Below are 14716 nucleotides of genomic sequence, written 5' to 3' on the forward strand. Positions count from 1 at the left end.
ACCGTCCGTGTAGAAACATAGCAAAAGGTCTGTTTGGTGTCCTGATGATTGACTTAATTTAAAACACCAAAATAACTTCAAAATTTTTTTTTTATTTACTAAGAAATCAATACTTATTTAATATAATCATATTAATATTTAGTGTGACGACACTTTCGCTTTTAATTCTTTTGCTTGCACAAAGTCAGGGATTTTGTAGGATCAGAGGTGTCAAGTGTGTGATGAACCATTTCTACCAAACAGATCCTTCATTTCATCTGTAGATTGAAACCTAGTCATTAAATGAAACAGAAACAATTGTGTAGGAGCTTCAGACTTGATAAGGAACATCCAACCTCTGCTACTAAGAGAAGTTTCATACCCCAGGTCCTACACCATGGCAAGACTGAGCACATTAATAAGACACAAAGTAGTTCTACTGCATCAGCAAGGTCTCTCCCAGGTAATGTCTTCAGGAACGGTACATCTTCAGTGTAGAGAACAAGGAGTTCTGGAAGTGAAGTTTCAGCACTCACACAGCCTTAATCTCAACATTATCGATTACATGAAGAGACCGAAGGACTAGAAGGAGTCTAGTAAGAAGATCTGGGGTTCGTTTTCCAGGATGTTTGGAAGAACTTACCTGCAGAGTTCCTTCAAAAACTGTAGCTGTTTATTTACTTTCCAATTTGTTGATAGAAAAAAATATAAATAAACACATTTTTAAAAGCATTTTTACTGCATTTTTTTTTTTTACACCTGCATAAGACTTTTGCATAGTAAACAGTATGCACACACACACACACACACACACACACACACACACACACACACACAAAATGTACTTTATATCTCTTTCTCTATTTGTGTGTATATGTATATATAAATTATACAAATGATATGTTTAAATAAGCGTCCACCTGTTTATGTACAAACAACATCTGTAATAATAGACAAATCTAGCACATCTGGCTTAGGGAAAAAAAAAACATTAATAAACAAAAATACGAGTAAATTAATTTCATCTACAAATCCTGTGTCAAAGAAATCAGTGCAAATAAGAAATATTCAACAGATTTAAAGAAACGTGATAACACTGACAGTGAGACAGAGTCGGGAGTCAAATATTCTCTAAATAAATATTACTCTAACGCTATTCGAATAAAATGTCCTGCTCCATAGTTAATGTATTCTCTTAAAAAAAAACTATTATAATAGACTTCTGGAAATAAAATCATGATCATCAGTAGGAAGAAGGCAGCACGGGGAGAAAAACCTTTCATTGTTAAAGAAAAATCAACATCAACATTCGAACTGATTTAAAACAAAAGCCTTTGTTTTGAGATAAAATTGCACTTGCTTAATAAATTGCTCAGGTCCCCCCCCCCATGCAGGAAGAGCTTCCACGGAACGATCAGCTTCCTACGTGTGGTGGTCCTAACTCTCCAACGCCCGGTCCAGTCGGCTCGTATTCTCAAATAGGAAACCTTCCTCGATCGCCGCTTGTGACTCGTGAACCTACAAGACAAAAACGGGAAGTTCAACCCCGTTTCCCGATCACATGACCAGGTCTACAGTAACTACGGAAACCAGGGTTTACACGGCGTGGGTAAAAGTATTTGACAATGCATCTGTGCACAAAGCCAGCTCCATGAAGTGGATGGGTTGGAGTGGAAGATCTTCTGCTGTAGATCTCCAACCCTGTTGAACATCTTCCCAGAAGAACGGCGCTTATTACAGCAAATGAGGACTAAATGTGGAATGTGATGTTTAAAAACAAAACAAAATAAATACATCACAAACTCCTATAGTTGTGTGTCCACATACTTTTGGTCCCTGCGTGTATTTGTAAGTGCTTATACTTCACTCACTTTAAAAGGTTCGCTGATTCCCACAATGCACTGCAGGTTACTACTGTAGTAGCAGAGCACACATTCACCGCCCTGGACAGGAATCTCCTCCTTACTCACATAAACCTGTAAACATAAATAAAAACAAAGAAAAGCACAAAGACGCATCACACACGTTCTAGTGTTGAAGAATTGAGGGAATGTGGACGAGTCGCAGCAGGTTACCTGAATAACATCGTTACTGAAGGCTACTTGGTCGTCTTTTACCCAGGTGTAGGTGATGTAGTCTGAAACGCTTTGGAATCCCACCTGGGGTTATTATGAGGGAGGGAGGAGAGAGGGAGGAGAGAGGGAGGAGGGAGAGAGAGAGAGAGAGAGGGAGAGAGAAAGAGGGAGGGAGGGAGGTTTTTTCTTAAAAAAAAAAAAAGTGTTTCAGCGCATTTTTCAACTCGGCACTCAAAGAACATTATCGAGAGAGTGAGAGAGATGGAGAAAAAGAGCAAAAGCGGGAGAAAGAGAGATGAAGGAGAGAGGAGAACAAGAAGGGACATGAGTGATAAGGGAGAGAGAGAGAGAGAGAGAGAGAGAGAGAGAGAGAGAGATGGAGAATGAAAGGGGAGAGCAAAGAAAGAAAAAGGGATAGAGGTAGGTGGAGGAAAAGATCTAAAATGGAAAGAGAGGTTGAGGGAAGGAGAGATGGAGAGAGAGTGAATAAGAAAGAAAGAGAAAGAAAGAGACATGAAGGAAAAGAGGAAAACGGGAGACAGGGAAAGAGAGATGGAGGTAGATGGAAGAAAAGAGCGAAAGAGGGAGGGGAAAGAGAGACGGAGGGAAAGAGAGATGGATGAAAGGGAAAGAGAGCGAGAGAGAGAAACTCGGAGTGAGAGAGACAAGGAGAAACAGAAAGAGAGTTAAAGGAAGGGGAGAGAACCTGATAGACAGACAGACAGACAGACAGACAGACAGACAGACAGACAGACAGATAGATACTGGACCTTATAAAGCCCAATCCAGTCCCAGGTACTGGATAAAAACTGCTCCAGAATTCTGTAAGTGACCACAGCGTCCATGTCTGCGCTCCATTCACCCTCAGCACTCACACACACCAGAGGAGTCTCATACATCTTCCTCAACTGGAGGGTTAAACAAACACACACACACACACACACACACACACACACACACACACACACACACACACACACACACAGATGAGGTATTATTTGTCAGTATTGTATCTGAAAGACTGGAGAAAAAGGAGTGGTGTCCCAAAACTTTTGTCCATTTTGTGTATCACTAATGTTTCCTACGTTCCTAAATGTTCTCCTAAACACTATGAAACATTTCATTACATAAACGTGTCCATCACCTCCAGTCTGAAGATGCCCATGACGGGTTTATGGTCACTGGTGCTGTACTCCATGTTGCTGGTGTAAGTGTCCTGTACAACCCCGAGAGGAAATTCATCCATCGCCTCTTTAAACCGTTCCTCCTCATCATCATCATCATCATCATCATCATCACCATCAGGCTCTTTATCTTCATTCTCAGGTGGAGGTTTGGGGTTCATCCGCCACAGGATCCGATCGCACCATGCAGGCTTGCGCTTTTTCCCGCTGCTCAGAAACACGAGAATGGAGAAGAGAGAAAGGTGTGAAGACCAGCTGCTGGTGTGGGACTTGAGAACAGGTTTTTTAATGGAGTGAATCTATTCAATATTACAGAATCTTAAATGACCAGTAGGTGGCGGTGTAGCATGTATTACAGGCCAGATTTACATGGAGGAAACGACACAGTCTGATTAGAGATATTTTAGAGTGATCTGTTTGCTCATTGGTTTATTGGTTCGTTTGTTTTCAGAGTATGGATCTGTTTCTGCTGTTAATACAGAGGAAGAATCCAGCGAATCTGAAAGTGTACATGCAGGATTATTTAATAATCATATGGGAAAAAACAAAAACAAGAAAAGAGGTGAAGTTTTGTAGTAATGCATCTAATACTGTGTAAAAGTGGAAATATTACTCTTCATCACCTTCATCTAAAAGAACAGAATTATTTAATGAAAATATGAATTAATAAAATATATCTTAAAATGGACAGAGACATGCTAATAGACAGACAGACAGACAACCGATTGCTAGACAGACAGACAGACAATCCGATTGCTAGACACACAGACAATCCAATTGCTAGACAGACAGACAGACAGACAGACAGACAGACAGACAGACAGACAATCCGATTGCTAGACAGACAGACAATCCGATTGCTAGACAGACAGACAACCTAATTGCTAGACAGACAGACAGACAAACAATCCGATTGCTGGCAGACAGACAGACAGACAGACAATCAGACAGACAGACAGATAGATAGATGTGTACATGTTTGTGTAATGAATTAATGAATGGTGCCCAGATTTATAATGAATGTTTATTACAGCATGTGATTAATTGCATGTCTTTTACACTTCACCTCTTTTATTCCACCATGTGATTTCGTTTTCTCCTACAGTCCCTCTGTTATCAGTGTTGGTGTAAAGATCTGGGCTACAGTTAATCCCGTAACACACGTAGTGAAAGAGTGAGTAGAGGAATGTTACAGGGAGGGAGAGCACACGGCATGTCACAGCACATACTAAAGCAGCTCGGGGCTACGAGGAGACTTTCAGCTCTGACCAATAGGAGCAGTGAAGTATGTTTGTGTGTGGGTGTGTGTGGGTGTGTGTGTGTGTGTGTGTGTGTGTGTGTGTGTGTGTGTGTGTGCACGTCAGTTGGTCAGGGTGAAAGTAGACTCCAGAGGGGAGTGTTAATAAAGAGTATGTGAAGTTCTATCTACAAGGGAGCTTTATTTAAGAATGGAGTTCTTACATAAGCCCAAACCATGCTGTCTGTAACCTGTGAGGATGAGAGAGGACAAACCTGAGTGACCACACTGTATACACTGCTAGAACCCGCCACAGGGAGGCGCTCATGTCACACCCACCTTGAGTCGTATTCATCAGAGTTCAAGTCGTATTTGTACGTGGGCTGAAAATCGAGAGGTCCCTCTTCAAACTGCTGCAGTCTGGGAAACTTTTTCTTCATCATAGTCAGCTGAGGAGAAGAAACGAAGATTAGTAGGCAAGTCCAAACACTGGAGGTGGAGAAAATGGAGACTCAGGACGTACCTGGTCTTTGGACCAGAGCAGGTTGAATTTCTTGCTGTTGATGCAGTTGCGGATGAAGTGCATGCCGTGGTCATCGATTCGGAAATTCAAGTCTCCGAACCAGAAGACGAGCCTAAAAACAGAGCAGGATTAATCACGAAGCGGATCGATCTCGGGAAATAAGAACAGCACCACGGTCAGCGACGTCTCGTTTTACATGATAGGGGTGTAACGGTAAATAAACTTCACGGTTAGGCACAAACCTTTAAAAACAATTTTCAATAATCGTCTGGAAAAAAAACAAAACAAGAAAAGAGGTGAAGTTTTGTAGTAATGCATCTAATACTGTGTAAAAGTGGAAATATTACTCTTCATCACCTTCATCTAAAAGAACAGAATTATTTAATGAAAATATGAATTAATAAAATATATCTTAAAATGGATAGAAAGAGACATGCTAATAGACAGACAGACAGACAGACAGACAGACAGACAGACAGACAGACAGACAGACAGACAATCAGAAAGATAGACAGACAGATAGATAGACAGAGAGACAGATAGACAATCAGAAAGATAGACAGACAGACAGAGAAACAGACAATCAGAAAGACAGACAGATAGACAATCGGAAAGATAGACAGACAGACAATCAGAAAGACAGACAGATAGATAGACAATTGGAAAATTAGACAGACAGACAATCAGATGGACAGACAGTAAGACAGACAGATAGATAGACAATCAGAGAAACAGACAGATAGATAGACAGACAATTGGAAAGATAGATAGATAGATAGATAGATAGATAGATAGATAGATAGATAGATAGATAGATAGATAGATAGATAGATAGATAGATAGATAGATAGACAGACAGACAGACAGACAGACAGACAGACAGACAGACAGACAGGGCTTGGTTTAATAATATATAAAAAACAATTCTATAATATTTGATCAAAAGAATTTCTACAAATTAAATAGAATAAATCAATTTAATGAGTGTGTGTATGTAAGTGTGTGTGTGTGTGTGTGTGTGTGTGTGTGTGTGTGTGTGTGTGTGTGTTTTACATTTAATACTGAATTTTCTAAAAGATATGATCTCCTTAACTGTTCTACTGCTTTCAGCATACTTTAATGAATGTCTTCATCCTTTCCATCCTTCATTCTTTCACTCCCTCGAGATACGGATTTGTCAGGATTTTTTCCTTTTAAGAGAAATACTTGAAGCGAAAGGCGGAGACTAAACAAACTTGCGGTCTGACGCTTAACACGTTCCTTAGAGACCTCAGATTGTAACTATGTTCCACATGTTGAAAGGACTGCATCTGGTACACATGTGGACTGAACAGTTTGGTATGAAAACGTTACACCTCAAATGAGACTCACTGCACATTACTGTCCACTTACTTGTGGTCTAAAACAGACGGAGCGTCTTTGCTGTCAAACATCTGGGAGTTGAGGATGTGCTCAAATTCCTCCACTCTTTCAGAGGCGTAATGGATGTGGGCAGTCAGGTGACAGTTGAGGAAGCAGAGTGAATGACCATAGAAGAAGAAACGCATGCTCACTCCTCCTTTATTTCCCTGAGAAGGACAGATCATCAGACATTTTACATAAAATCAGTGCTGTGTTTTTAATCTGCATCTGAGAGTCCCACTGCTCTACTCATCCCTCCATCATCTATCACTGCTCCACTCATCCCTACATCTACTCTACTCATCCCTCCATCATCTATCACTGCTCCACTCATCCCTCCATCATCTATCACTGCTCCACTCATCCCTACATCTACTCTACTCATCCCTCCATCATCTACCACTGCTCTACTCATCCCTCCATCATCTATCACTGCTCCACTCATCCCTCCATCATCTATCACTGCTCCACTCATCCCTACATCTACTCTACTCATCCCTCCATCATCTACCACTGCTCCACTCATCCCTCCATCCCCTACCACTGCTTCACTCATCCCTCCATCCCCTACCACTGCTTCACTCATCCCTCCATCCCCTACCACTGCTCCACTCATTCCTCCATCATCTACCACTGCTCCACTCATCCCTCCATCATCTATCACTGCTCCACTCATCCCTCCATACCATATCGCTACTCTACTCATCCCTTTATCATCTACCACTGCTCCACTTATCCCTTCATCATCTACCACTGCTTCACTCATCCCTCCATCCCCTACCACTGCTTCACTCATCCCTCCATCCCCTACCACTGCTCCACTCATCCCTCCATCCCCTACCACTGCTCCACTCATCCCTCCATCCCCTACCACTGCTCCACTCATCCCTCCATCATCTACCACTGCTCCACTCATCCCTCCATCATCTATCACTGCTCCACTCATCCCTCCATACCATACCGCTTCTACTCATCCTCCATCATCTACCACTGCTCCACTCATCCCTTCATCATCTACCACTGCTTCACTCATCCCTCGATCCCCTACCGCTGCTCCACTCATCCTCCATCCCCTACCGCTGCTCCACTCATCCTCCATCCTCTCCCGCTGCTCCACTCATCCCTCCATCATCTACCGCTGCTCCACTCATCCCTCCATCCTCTCCCGCTGCTCCACTCATCCCTCCATCATCTACTGCTGCTCCACTCATCCCTCCAACCACTGCTCCACTCATCCCTCCATCCTCTACCGCTGCTCCACTCATCCCTTCATCCTCTACTGCTGCTCCAATCATCCCTCCATCCTCTACCGCTGCTCCACTCATCCCTCCATCATCTACCGCTGCTCCACTCATCCCTCCATCGTCCGTCACTGCTCCACTCACCCCTCCATCGTCTATCACTTATTTCATGAAATACAAGCCTCTGTTCGAGAACATATGCATCCCCTGGGAGAACCACTGTACGGTATGCACTTACCCAGTATCCGCAGATCCCAGTGCGAGTGTATGTGGTCCGGATATCTCTGATAAAAGGAACATGCTCTAACTTAGAAAAAAGCAGCAGCAGCAGACCCTGCATCCTCACAGACGACACCTGAGGAAAGAACAAGAAAGCAGAGAAGAAAAAAAGAAAGAGATCAAGTCAGTTCCAGATCAGCAGGGAAAATGTCACCGATATCTCTGGTGTGTTTCTCCTTTACTCTAAACCTCCCTGTGCCTATACTCTTCCTACCAAAGATCTGGAGATGTTCATGCTCAGACAGGATCCAGATTAACACCTTATTCTCATTATATGTACCACATCTCATCAGTCGGCTTTGGAGCTATCACTACCAGTCTACCTGGATAAAGTCTGGTTCCTCTCAAGGTTTCTTTGAAATGATTGGATCAGACATTTCCTTAAAAACTGGTCCAGAATTCTGCTGGCCACCTTGTTACCCTCCACCTTAACATCTTTAACATCTCATTACTTCTGTTCTTATAAAACATCACTGTTCTGCTCTTCAAGGCTGGTGTAGATAATACAGATCTCTGCATCTTCAAAGCATCTGCATGCATGAGCCTTCTCTTACAGTACCCCTGTTTCTCCCTGACCTGTATTCTAGAACATTTTCTCCTGTTCTCTCCATTCCTTCCTCCTTTCCAAAACCATGCTTGCTGGATCTCGAGCTTTCCATCATTTGCCAGATCAACTCTACATTAATGGTTGACCGAATCATAGATTCTGCCGATTAATCTGCAGTTAATTGCTGGAAAAATCGGCAAAAAAAATAAGGATAGTTTTTCAGGGTTGCGTTATACAATACGGTATACAATACGTATAATACGTATTTTTGGATGTAACTTTTTTATTTATTTATTTTATATATTATACATTTTCCTGATTCAGTACTTTAAAAATAATAAAAGTTCAGTACTATTTTACATGGAGTGATATCGATATCGGTTCCCTTCTCCTTGTTATAACAGGGAATGTGTAGAAAGGTGAAAAGGTCTGTAGAACTTCACTGGTTTAAACATATCCTCCGATGTTCAGTCAGGCCAGAGTAAAAAAAAACAACAACCTATAAGACGTACTTTAATATAGCCCAGAGGAGTCAAGGTGTCCATGAACAAGCAACTCCAAGAATCTCCAAAAGCCACATCTGTAGCGAACTTCAGAGGTGTTGCTCTCACTTCCTGTAAACTGGAAAAGAAAAGCAGAACATTAGCAGAGGTTTAGACAAACACATAAGTATATAAAGATGGAAACAAAAGAACCAAATCCGCATGAATCTGGATGAATCAGAAAAGGCATCTTTTGACCTTCTGTCCACACAGATGCATTTTTAAGCTCTCAAAAAAATGACGCAATTTCTTTTATACTGAACTGTGAACTAAGAATATAGAAATATTTAAGAAATTGTGACATTTTTAATCATAAAGATTGCAGATCTGGATTTCTCAATCCGATCTCCTGACTTGTCGATCCTTCCTGGAACTTGGTGCCGTGACCCGAACAGCACATTTTAATGTAACACCATTAAAGCCATTATTTTCACAATTTTATTGAATGTTGAAATAAATAATCTATATGGACAAATGTTTGTGTCATGACACTCCACATTTAGTCTCCATTCACTGCTATAATGAGCTCCACGCTTCTGGGAAGATGTTCCACTAGATTTTGTGGAGATTTGATTCATTTAGCAACAAGGGTGTTATTAATGTCAGGTACTGAGGGACTTGAGGAAGCCTGGGGTGCTGTCAGCATTTACATTCATCATGTTCACGTTTAATAGGATTTAAAGCTCTGTAGCAGGAGATCTTCCATTCCAAACCAGGTAAAGCAGATCTTCATGAATCACATCCAAAGCGTTCCTATACAAGTGTGATGCTGGAAAAGTCAAGTGTCCCAAAACCTTCTTTCCACATATTATATATTGTGCATGGCTTTTTGTGCCGGAGTGTGAAAAAAACGAACCCGATCACATAGACGTCTGATTTCTCCTGAGAATTTAACTGCAGAAGAGACATGATGTCGTCTGGAGGTTCTGCTGTAGCAACGTTCCATGTGACCATAAAGAGCCTTAAAAAAGAAAAAGGAAATAAAATGCATTAGAAGAAAGAAGAAAGGAATACCGAAATCCAATTAACGTTTGCTTCTCAATGCTCAAGTCTCGTTTTGGGTCACGTTTCCAGCTCACGTCGTTACAGACCTGTGCATGTAAATAAAATGCAAATCGTTCTCTCGGCCATGCTGCTGAATAGGATGTTAAAATACCCACAAGTCTTTGCTACATTTACTTTAATATATAATTAAATTGTTACAATAAAAAACACCTTTGTGTGGATGAATCAATAAAGCCAGAGGTTTTTGGTGATTGAAAACAACATGCAATATAAAAGCTCACGTCTCCTCTGCAGCACGTTTCTTTTCCCTTTCCAACATTTAACATGGTCACGTTTTATTCAAATATAAAGAAAGAAAGAGAGAAGAAAACTATAGATAAGAAAGAAAGAAAGAAAGAAAGAAAGAAAGAAAGAAAGAAAGAAAGAAAGAAAGAAAGAAAGAAAGAGAAGAAAATTATACATAAGAAAGTAAGAAAGAAAGAAAAGTAGGACAGAAAGAAAGAAAGATAGAAAGAAAGCTATAGATAAGAAAGAAAGAAAGAAAGAAAGAAAGAAAGAAAGAAAGAAAGAAAGAAAGCTATAGATAGGAAAGAAAGAAAGAAAGAAAGAAAGCTATAGATAAGAAAGAAAGAAAGAAAGCTATAGATAAGAAAGAAAGAAAGAAAGAAAGAAAGAAAGAAAGAAAGAAAGAAAGAAAGAAAGAAAGTAAGAAAGAAAACTATAGATAGGAAAGAAAGAAAGAAAGAAAGAAAGAAAGAAAGAAAGAAAGAAAGAAAGAAAGAAAGCTATAGATAAGAAAGAAAGAAAGAAAGAAAGAAAGAAAGAAAGAAAGAAAGAAAGAAAGAAAGAAAGAAAAGAAAGAGAATAATAATAATTATAATAATGATGATGATGATGATGATGATGATTATAATAATAATGATGATGATGATGATGATGATGATGATAATGATGATTGCAGGAGCTCCAGCAGTATCAGTAAAACACATGAAGAGTGAGGTTATTACAGATAATAAACTGTGAGCTGAAAGTAAATAAGAAAAGATCTGTAGAGAAAATCTTCTTTACCGTGTGAATGAAACTGAACCCCTGATTTAGACGATGTTCAGGTTTTTAATTATGAATATATAATTAAGTTTTTATCCTGTTTTATGTTCTGATTTCTGGACCAGTTTCAGTTTTCACAAAACAAAACCATGACTTTCAGCGTGTAATAAATAACCGAAGACGAGATCGACATTAAACCTATTAAACATGCAGTGAACATGTCCAGATTCACACAGCACAAAACCGTCCCATACTGGGAGCGGAAAGATGTGTTTAGTTCACAGTGAACTTCTTCAATACACTAATATTTACTGGATTCCTCTTGGTAATTGAAGCACTACACATGTTTCCATTGTATTTAATCAGTCAATCAATCAATCAAATCTCTAATGAGGTTGTGTTTTATTTTCCTCTATACAGTATGTACTGTAAAGCTCTAAAACACAGTACACCACCACCTAGTGGTCATTTATGATTCTGCAACATCTAAAGGTTCGCTGCGTTCAAACTCAAGCCTCACCCCAAAACACGTGAAATAAAAAAAAAAAAAAAGGGGTGCGATACTCTAAAGCCCCTTTAGATGACATGTGACCCTGCCATTGCCATTGCCGTGTTACAGGACCTGCAGGCCATTCCCACAGACCACAACTCACGCCTTTAATCAAGACCTTAATCCACTTGTTCCGCCTGAGGAGCGTAATCCCGGTGGTCTAATCCTCTTTTAGAACTGAATGAAAGAGTTTAGTGTTCAGGCTGTAAATCCAGAGAACGAGGAATTACAGCAAAAATATATTCAGGAGACAAAACAACACTCATGTGACACAACCATGTCCTACTGTACACCAATATCAGTGTGGAGATTGGTGACCACTTCCAAATACTCAACACAGAGGCACATTTAAGGACCGGTGTTTATCCTCAAACTAGAAATATAACACTGCGAGACAAAAGCATCAACAACGGAATCAATCGAAGTCGAGTTGAACCACAGTGGATGAGTAGAAAAGATCTGGTAGACATTTGTGTGTCTACCAGAAGAACTTGTGTAAGAAGAAGAACAGGAGAGAAGATGTGATCAGACTCCCTCACCCCCACACTCACACATGGAGGTGGAAGATTAATGGTTTGGGGTTGTTTTGGAGCAGTGAAGGTTCCGACCCAACATGGCTCCCGTTTCACACTTCATCACCATACAGTTCTGTCTGGACTGCGTCTCATCAGAAGCGACTTCACCGTACAACAAGACGATGATCAGAAGCGCACGTCTGAGTTCTGAAGTTTTATTTATTTATTATGGAACGAGCTGCACAGTCACCACACCTCAATCCTACTGAACTGCTCTGAGATCAACTGCATCACAAGAAAGAAAGAAATGTCCAACCAGTGAAGAACATCTGTGGAGAGTTTTATAAGAGGCACAGCAGAGTGTTTCAGCTGAATGTCTGGAGAAACGAAGTGTCCGAAGCGTGTATATATATATATATATATATATATATATATATATTAGGGCTAAAAAAAATCGACACATTAATGCAGATTCCTTCAACCGTCTAAATAATAAATAAATAAATAAATATAAACGAGGTGAAATTAAGACCTTCAACGCAACACATTTATTCATGTCGTCCTTCTGTACTGAGATTTAAAATAAAAATCCACTGACAAATAATTTTAAATCACTAAACATTTGTTTTACTGCTGCGCCAAATCTCAAATCAGCACCAAAATCCGCCATGATGCAACATCCGGCAATTAAAACCGTCCGTGTGGAAACAAAAGTTCCCTTTAGTGTCCTGATGATTTACATCATGAAAAAAAAATAACACAATTACTTTAAAACATTTAAAAGAATATTTTCTGTTCATGATCTATTTTGAGTTCGGTTTCACTGATAATAAACACACATTTGCATGAAGCGTCAGTATTTGTCCCTGCGCATGTTGATTAGAGGATTAAAAAGTTTAAAAGGTATAAATGTAAGGTACATTTAGAACAGGTACGATTGTGCGATTAATTTACAATCAATCACGAGTGAACTCATGACAACCATGTGATTAATCGCGATAAAATATTTTACATGATTGACAGCCCTCATATGCCTTTAATATTACATCACATAATATTAAATATGACAGACCTAACATATAAATATATTCATTAGGGATGTCAATCAAGTTAAATATTTATCCTCGATTAAATATTTAATCAGATCAACAAAAAATATATAATAATAAAATATATATATATATATATATATATATATATATATATATATATATATATATATATATTTTTTTTTTTTTTTATCTGGTTGCCAGATTGTAGATTGTTTTGCAATCAATCAATCAAATAATAAAACAAGTTAATAAATTAACCTGAAAGTGTCCATATTGTGCGTTTTGGCTCCAGAATGAGAGAATTCAGTGCATTTAAAGTCTCCTGCTCCGTCTCCATCACCTAAAAACACTAAACAGAAGAAATTATATACATTACATACATATACACATAAATCATACACACACACACACACACACACACACACACACACACACACACACGTCCATATAGTGTATATATACACACACACACACACATCTATCTGTCTCTCTCTCTCTCTCTCTCTCTCTCTCTCTCTATATATATATATATATATATATATATATATATATATATATATATATATATATATATATATATATATACACATATACACATACACACACATATACATATACATATACATATACATACACATATACATATAAATTAATAATACAATTAACACTGTAAACACACTATATTATTTGACCACATAAAATAGCCTATACGCAGCAATATACTAAAATGTAAGTTTTAAAACTACCTGTATTTTATTGTAAATTATATTTAACGTTATTTAAAAGATCCAGAAGTGAAAACAGGCTGCAGTTTATGACACAAGCAGCGTCTGATCCGACAACTAATATTAATGAATAAACAAACACCTGGCAACATATTCAAAACAAAAACAAATATATATAAATATATATAATATTATAAACACGCGAATAATTACCATAAAACACAGAATAATTCTCTTCAGCTCCACAGCTCTTCTCTGATCTTCTCTCCTGGATCAGGACTGGAGTATAAACTCTTCAAAAGCTCCGCCCACTTCCTCACTCACAGCACCATGCCGGATGCCTCAATCACGCAATGCTCCCTATACTCGCACACTACGCGTCACGAATTGCACATCCTACCAAGGGCACTTGTTTTGCCGTTCTGGTGGATTTAAAACCCGGCCCGTGGCTAAGCACGTACAGGGACTAGAGGAAATGTTTATTTGCTTTTTTTTTTTTATCAAAATGGCCGCCGAGTTTTAAAATAAGAGTCCCAAGAAAAGACGCGCACATACACACTTTTATATATGCATCTGTATTACCCAAATAGAGTCTAACCAAAGTAAACTATTTATTTACATTTTTCCATTTATTTACATATCATCGATTTTATTACTTTTAACTACTCGTTTACTAAATTTATTCAATATAATTTTTTTTTACATATTTGACCCCCTTAGAAAATTATTTATATCAAGAGAATCACATGTAAAGAACTATTTCCGGTAAATAAAAAATAATAATAACAAATTAAATAAAAAAATAAATGAACAA

At 38.9% G+C, this 14716-nt stretch overlaps 1 protein-coding gene across 2 annotated transcripts; it reads right to left on the minus strand.

Moving 5' to 3' along the window:
- Window positions 1–697: 697 nt before the first annotated feature.
- inpp5ka (inositol polyphosphate-5-phosphatase Ka) lies at window positions 698–14334 on the minus strand. 2 transcript variants are annotated; one of them, XM_046863227.1, is made up of 14 exons: window positions 14116–14334; window positions 13436–13526; window positions 9865–9969; window positions 8979–9087; window positions 7879–7995; window positions 6391–6566; window positions 4999–5110; window positions 4815–4924; window positions 4700–4726; window positions 3199–3445; window positions 2825–2962; window positions 2055–2138; window positions 1851–1955; window positions 698–1497 (listed from the first exon to the last, which is right to left on the minus strand). In XM_046863227.1, the coding sequence occupies exons 2-14, from the start codon at window positions 13447–13449 to the stop codon at window positions 1417–1419; spliced, it is 1425 nt and encodes a 474-aa protein (XP_046719183.1). In that variant the 5' UTR covers window positions 13450–13526; window positions 14116–14334; the 3' UTR covers window positions 698–1416. The 2 variants fall into 2 exon arrangements, with proteins under 2 accessions (XP_046719183.1, XP_046719184.1); XM_046863228.1 differs by lacking the exon at window positions 4700–4726 and having other exon boundaries at window positions 14116–14314.
- Window positions 14335–14716: the final 382 nt, after the last annotated feature.

The sequence above is a fragment of the Silurus meridionalis genome, chromosome 12, assembly GCF_014805685.1.
Source record: "Silurus meridionalis isolate SWU-2019-XX chromosome 12, ASM1480568v1, whole genome shotgun sequence".
NCBI classification, from domain to species: Eukaryota; Metazoa; Chordata; class Actinopteri; order Siluriformes; family Siluridae; genus Silurus; species Silurus meridionalis.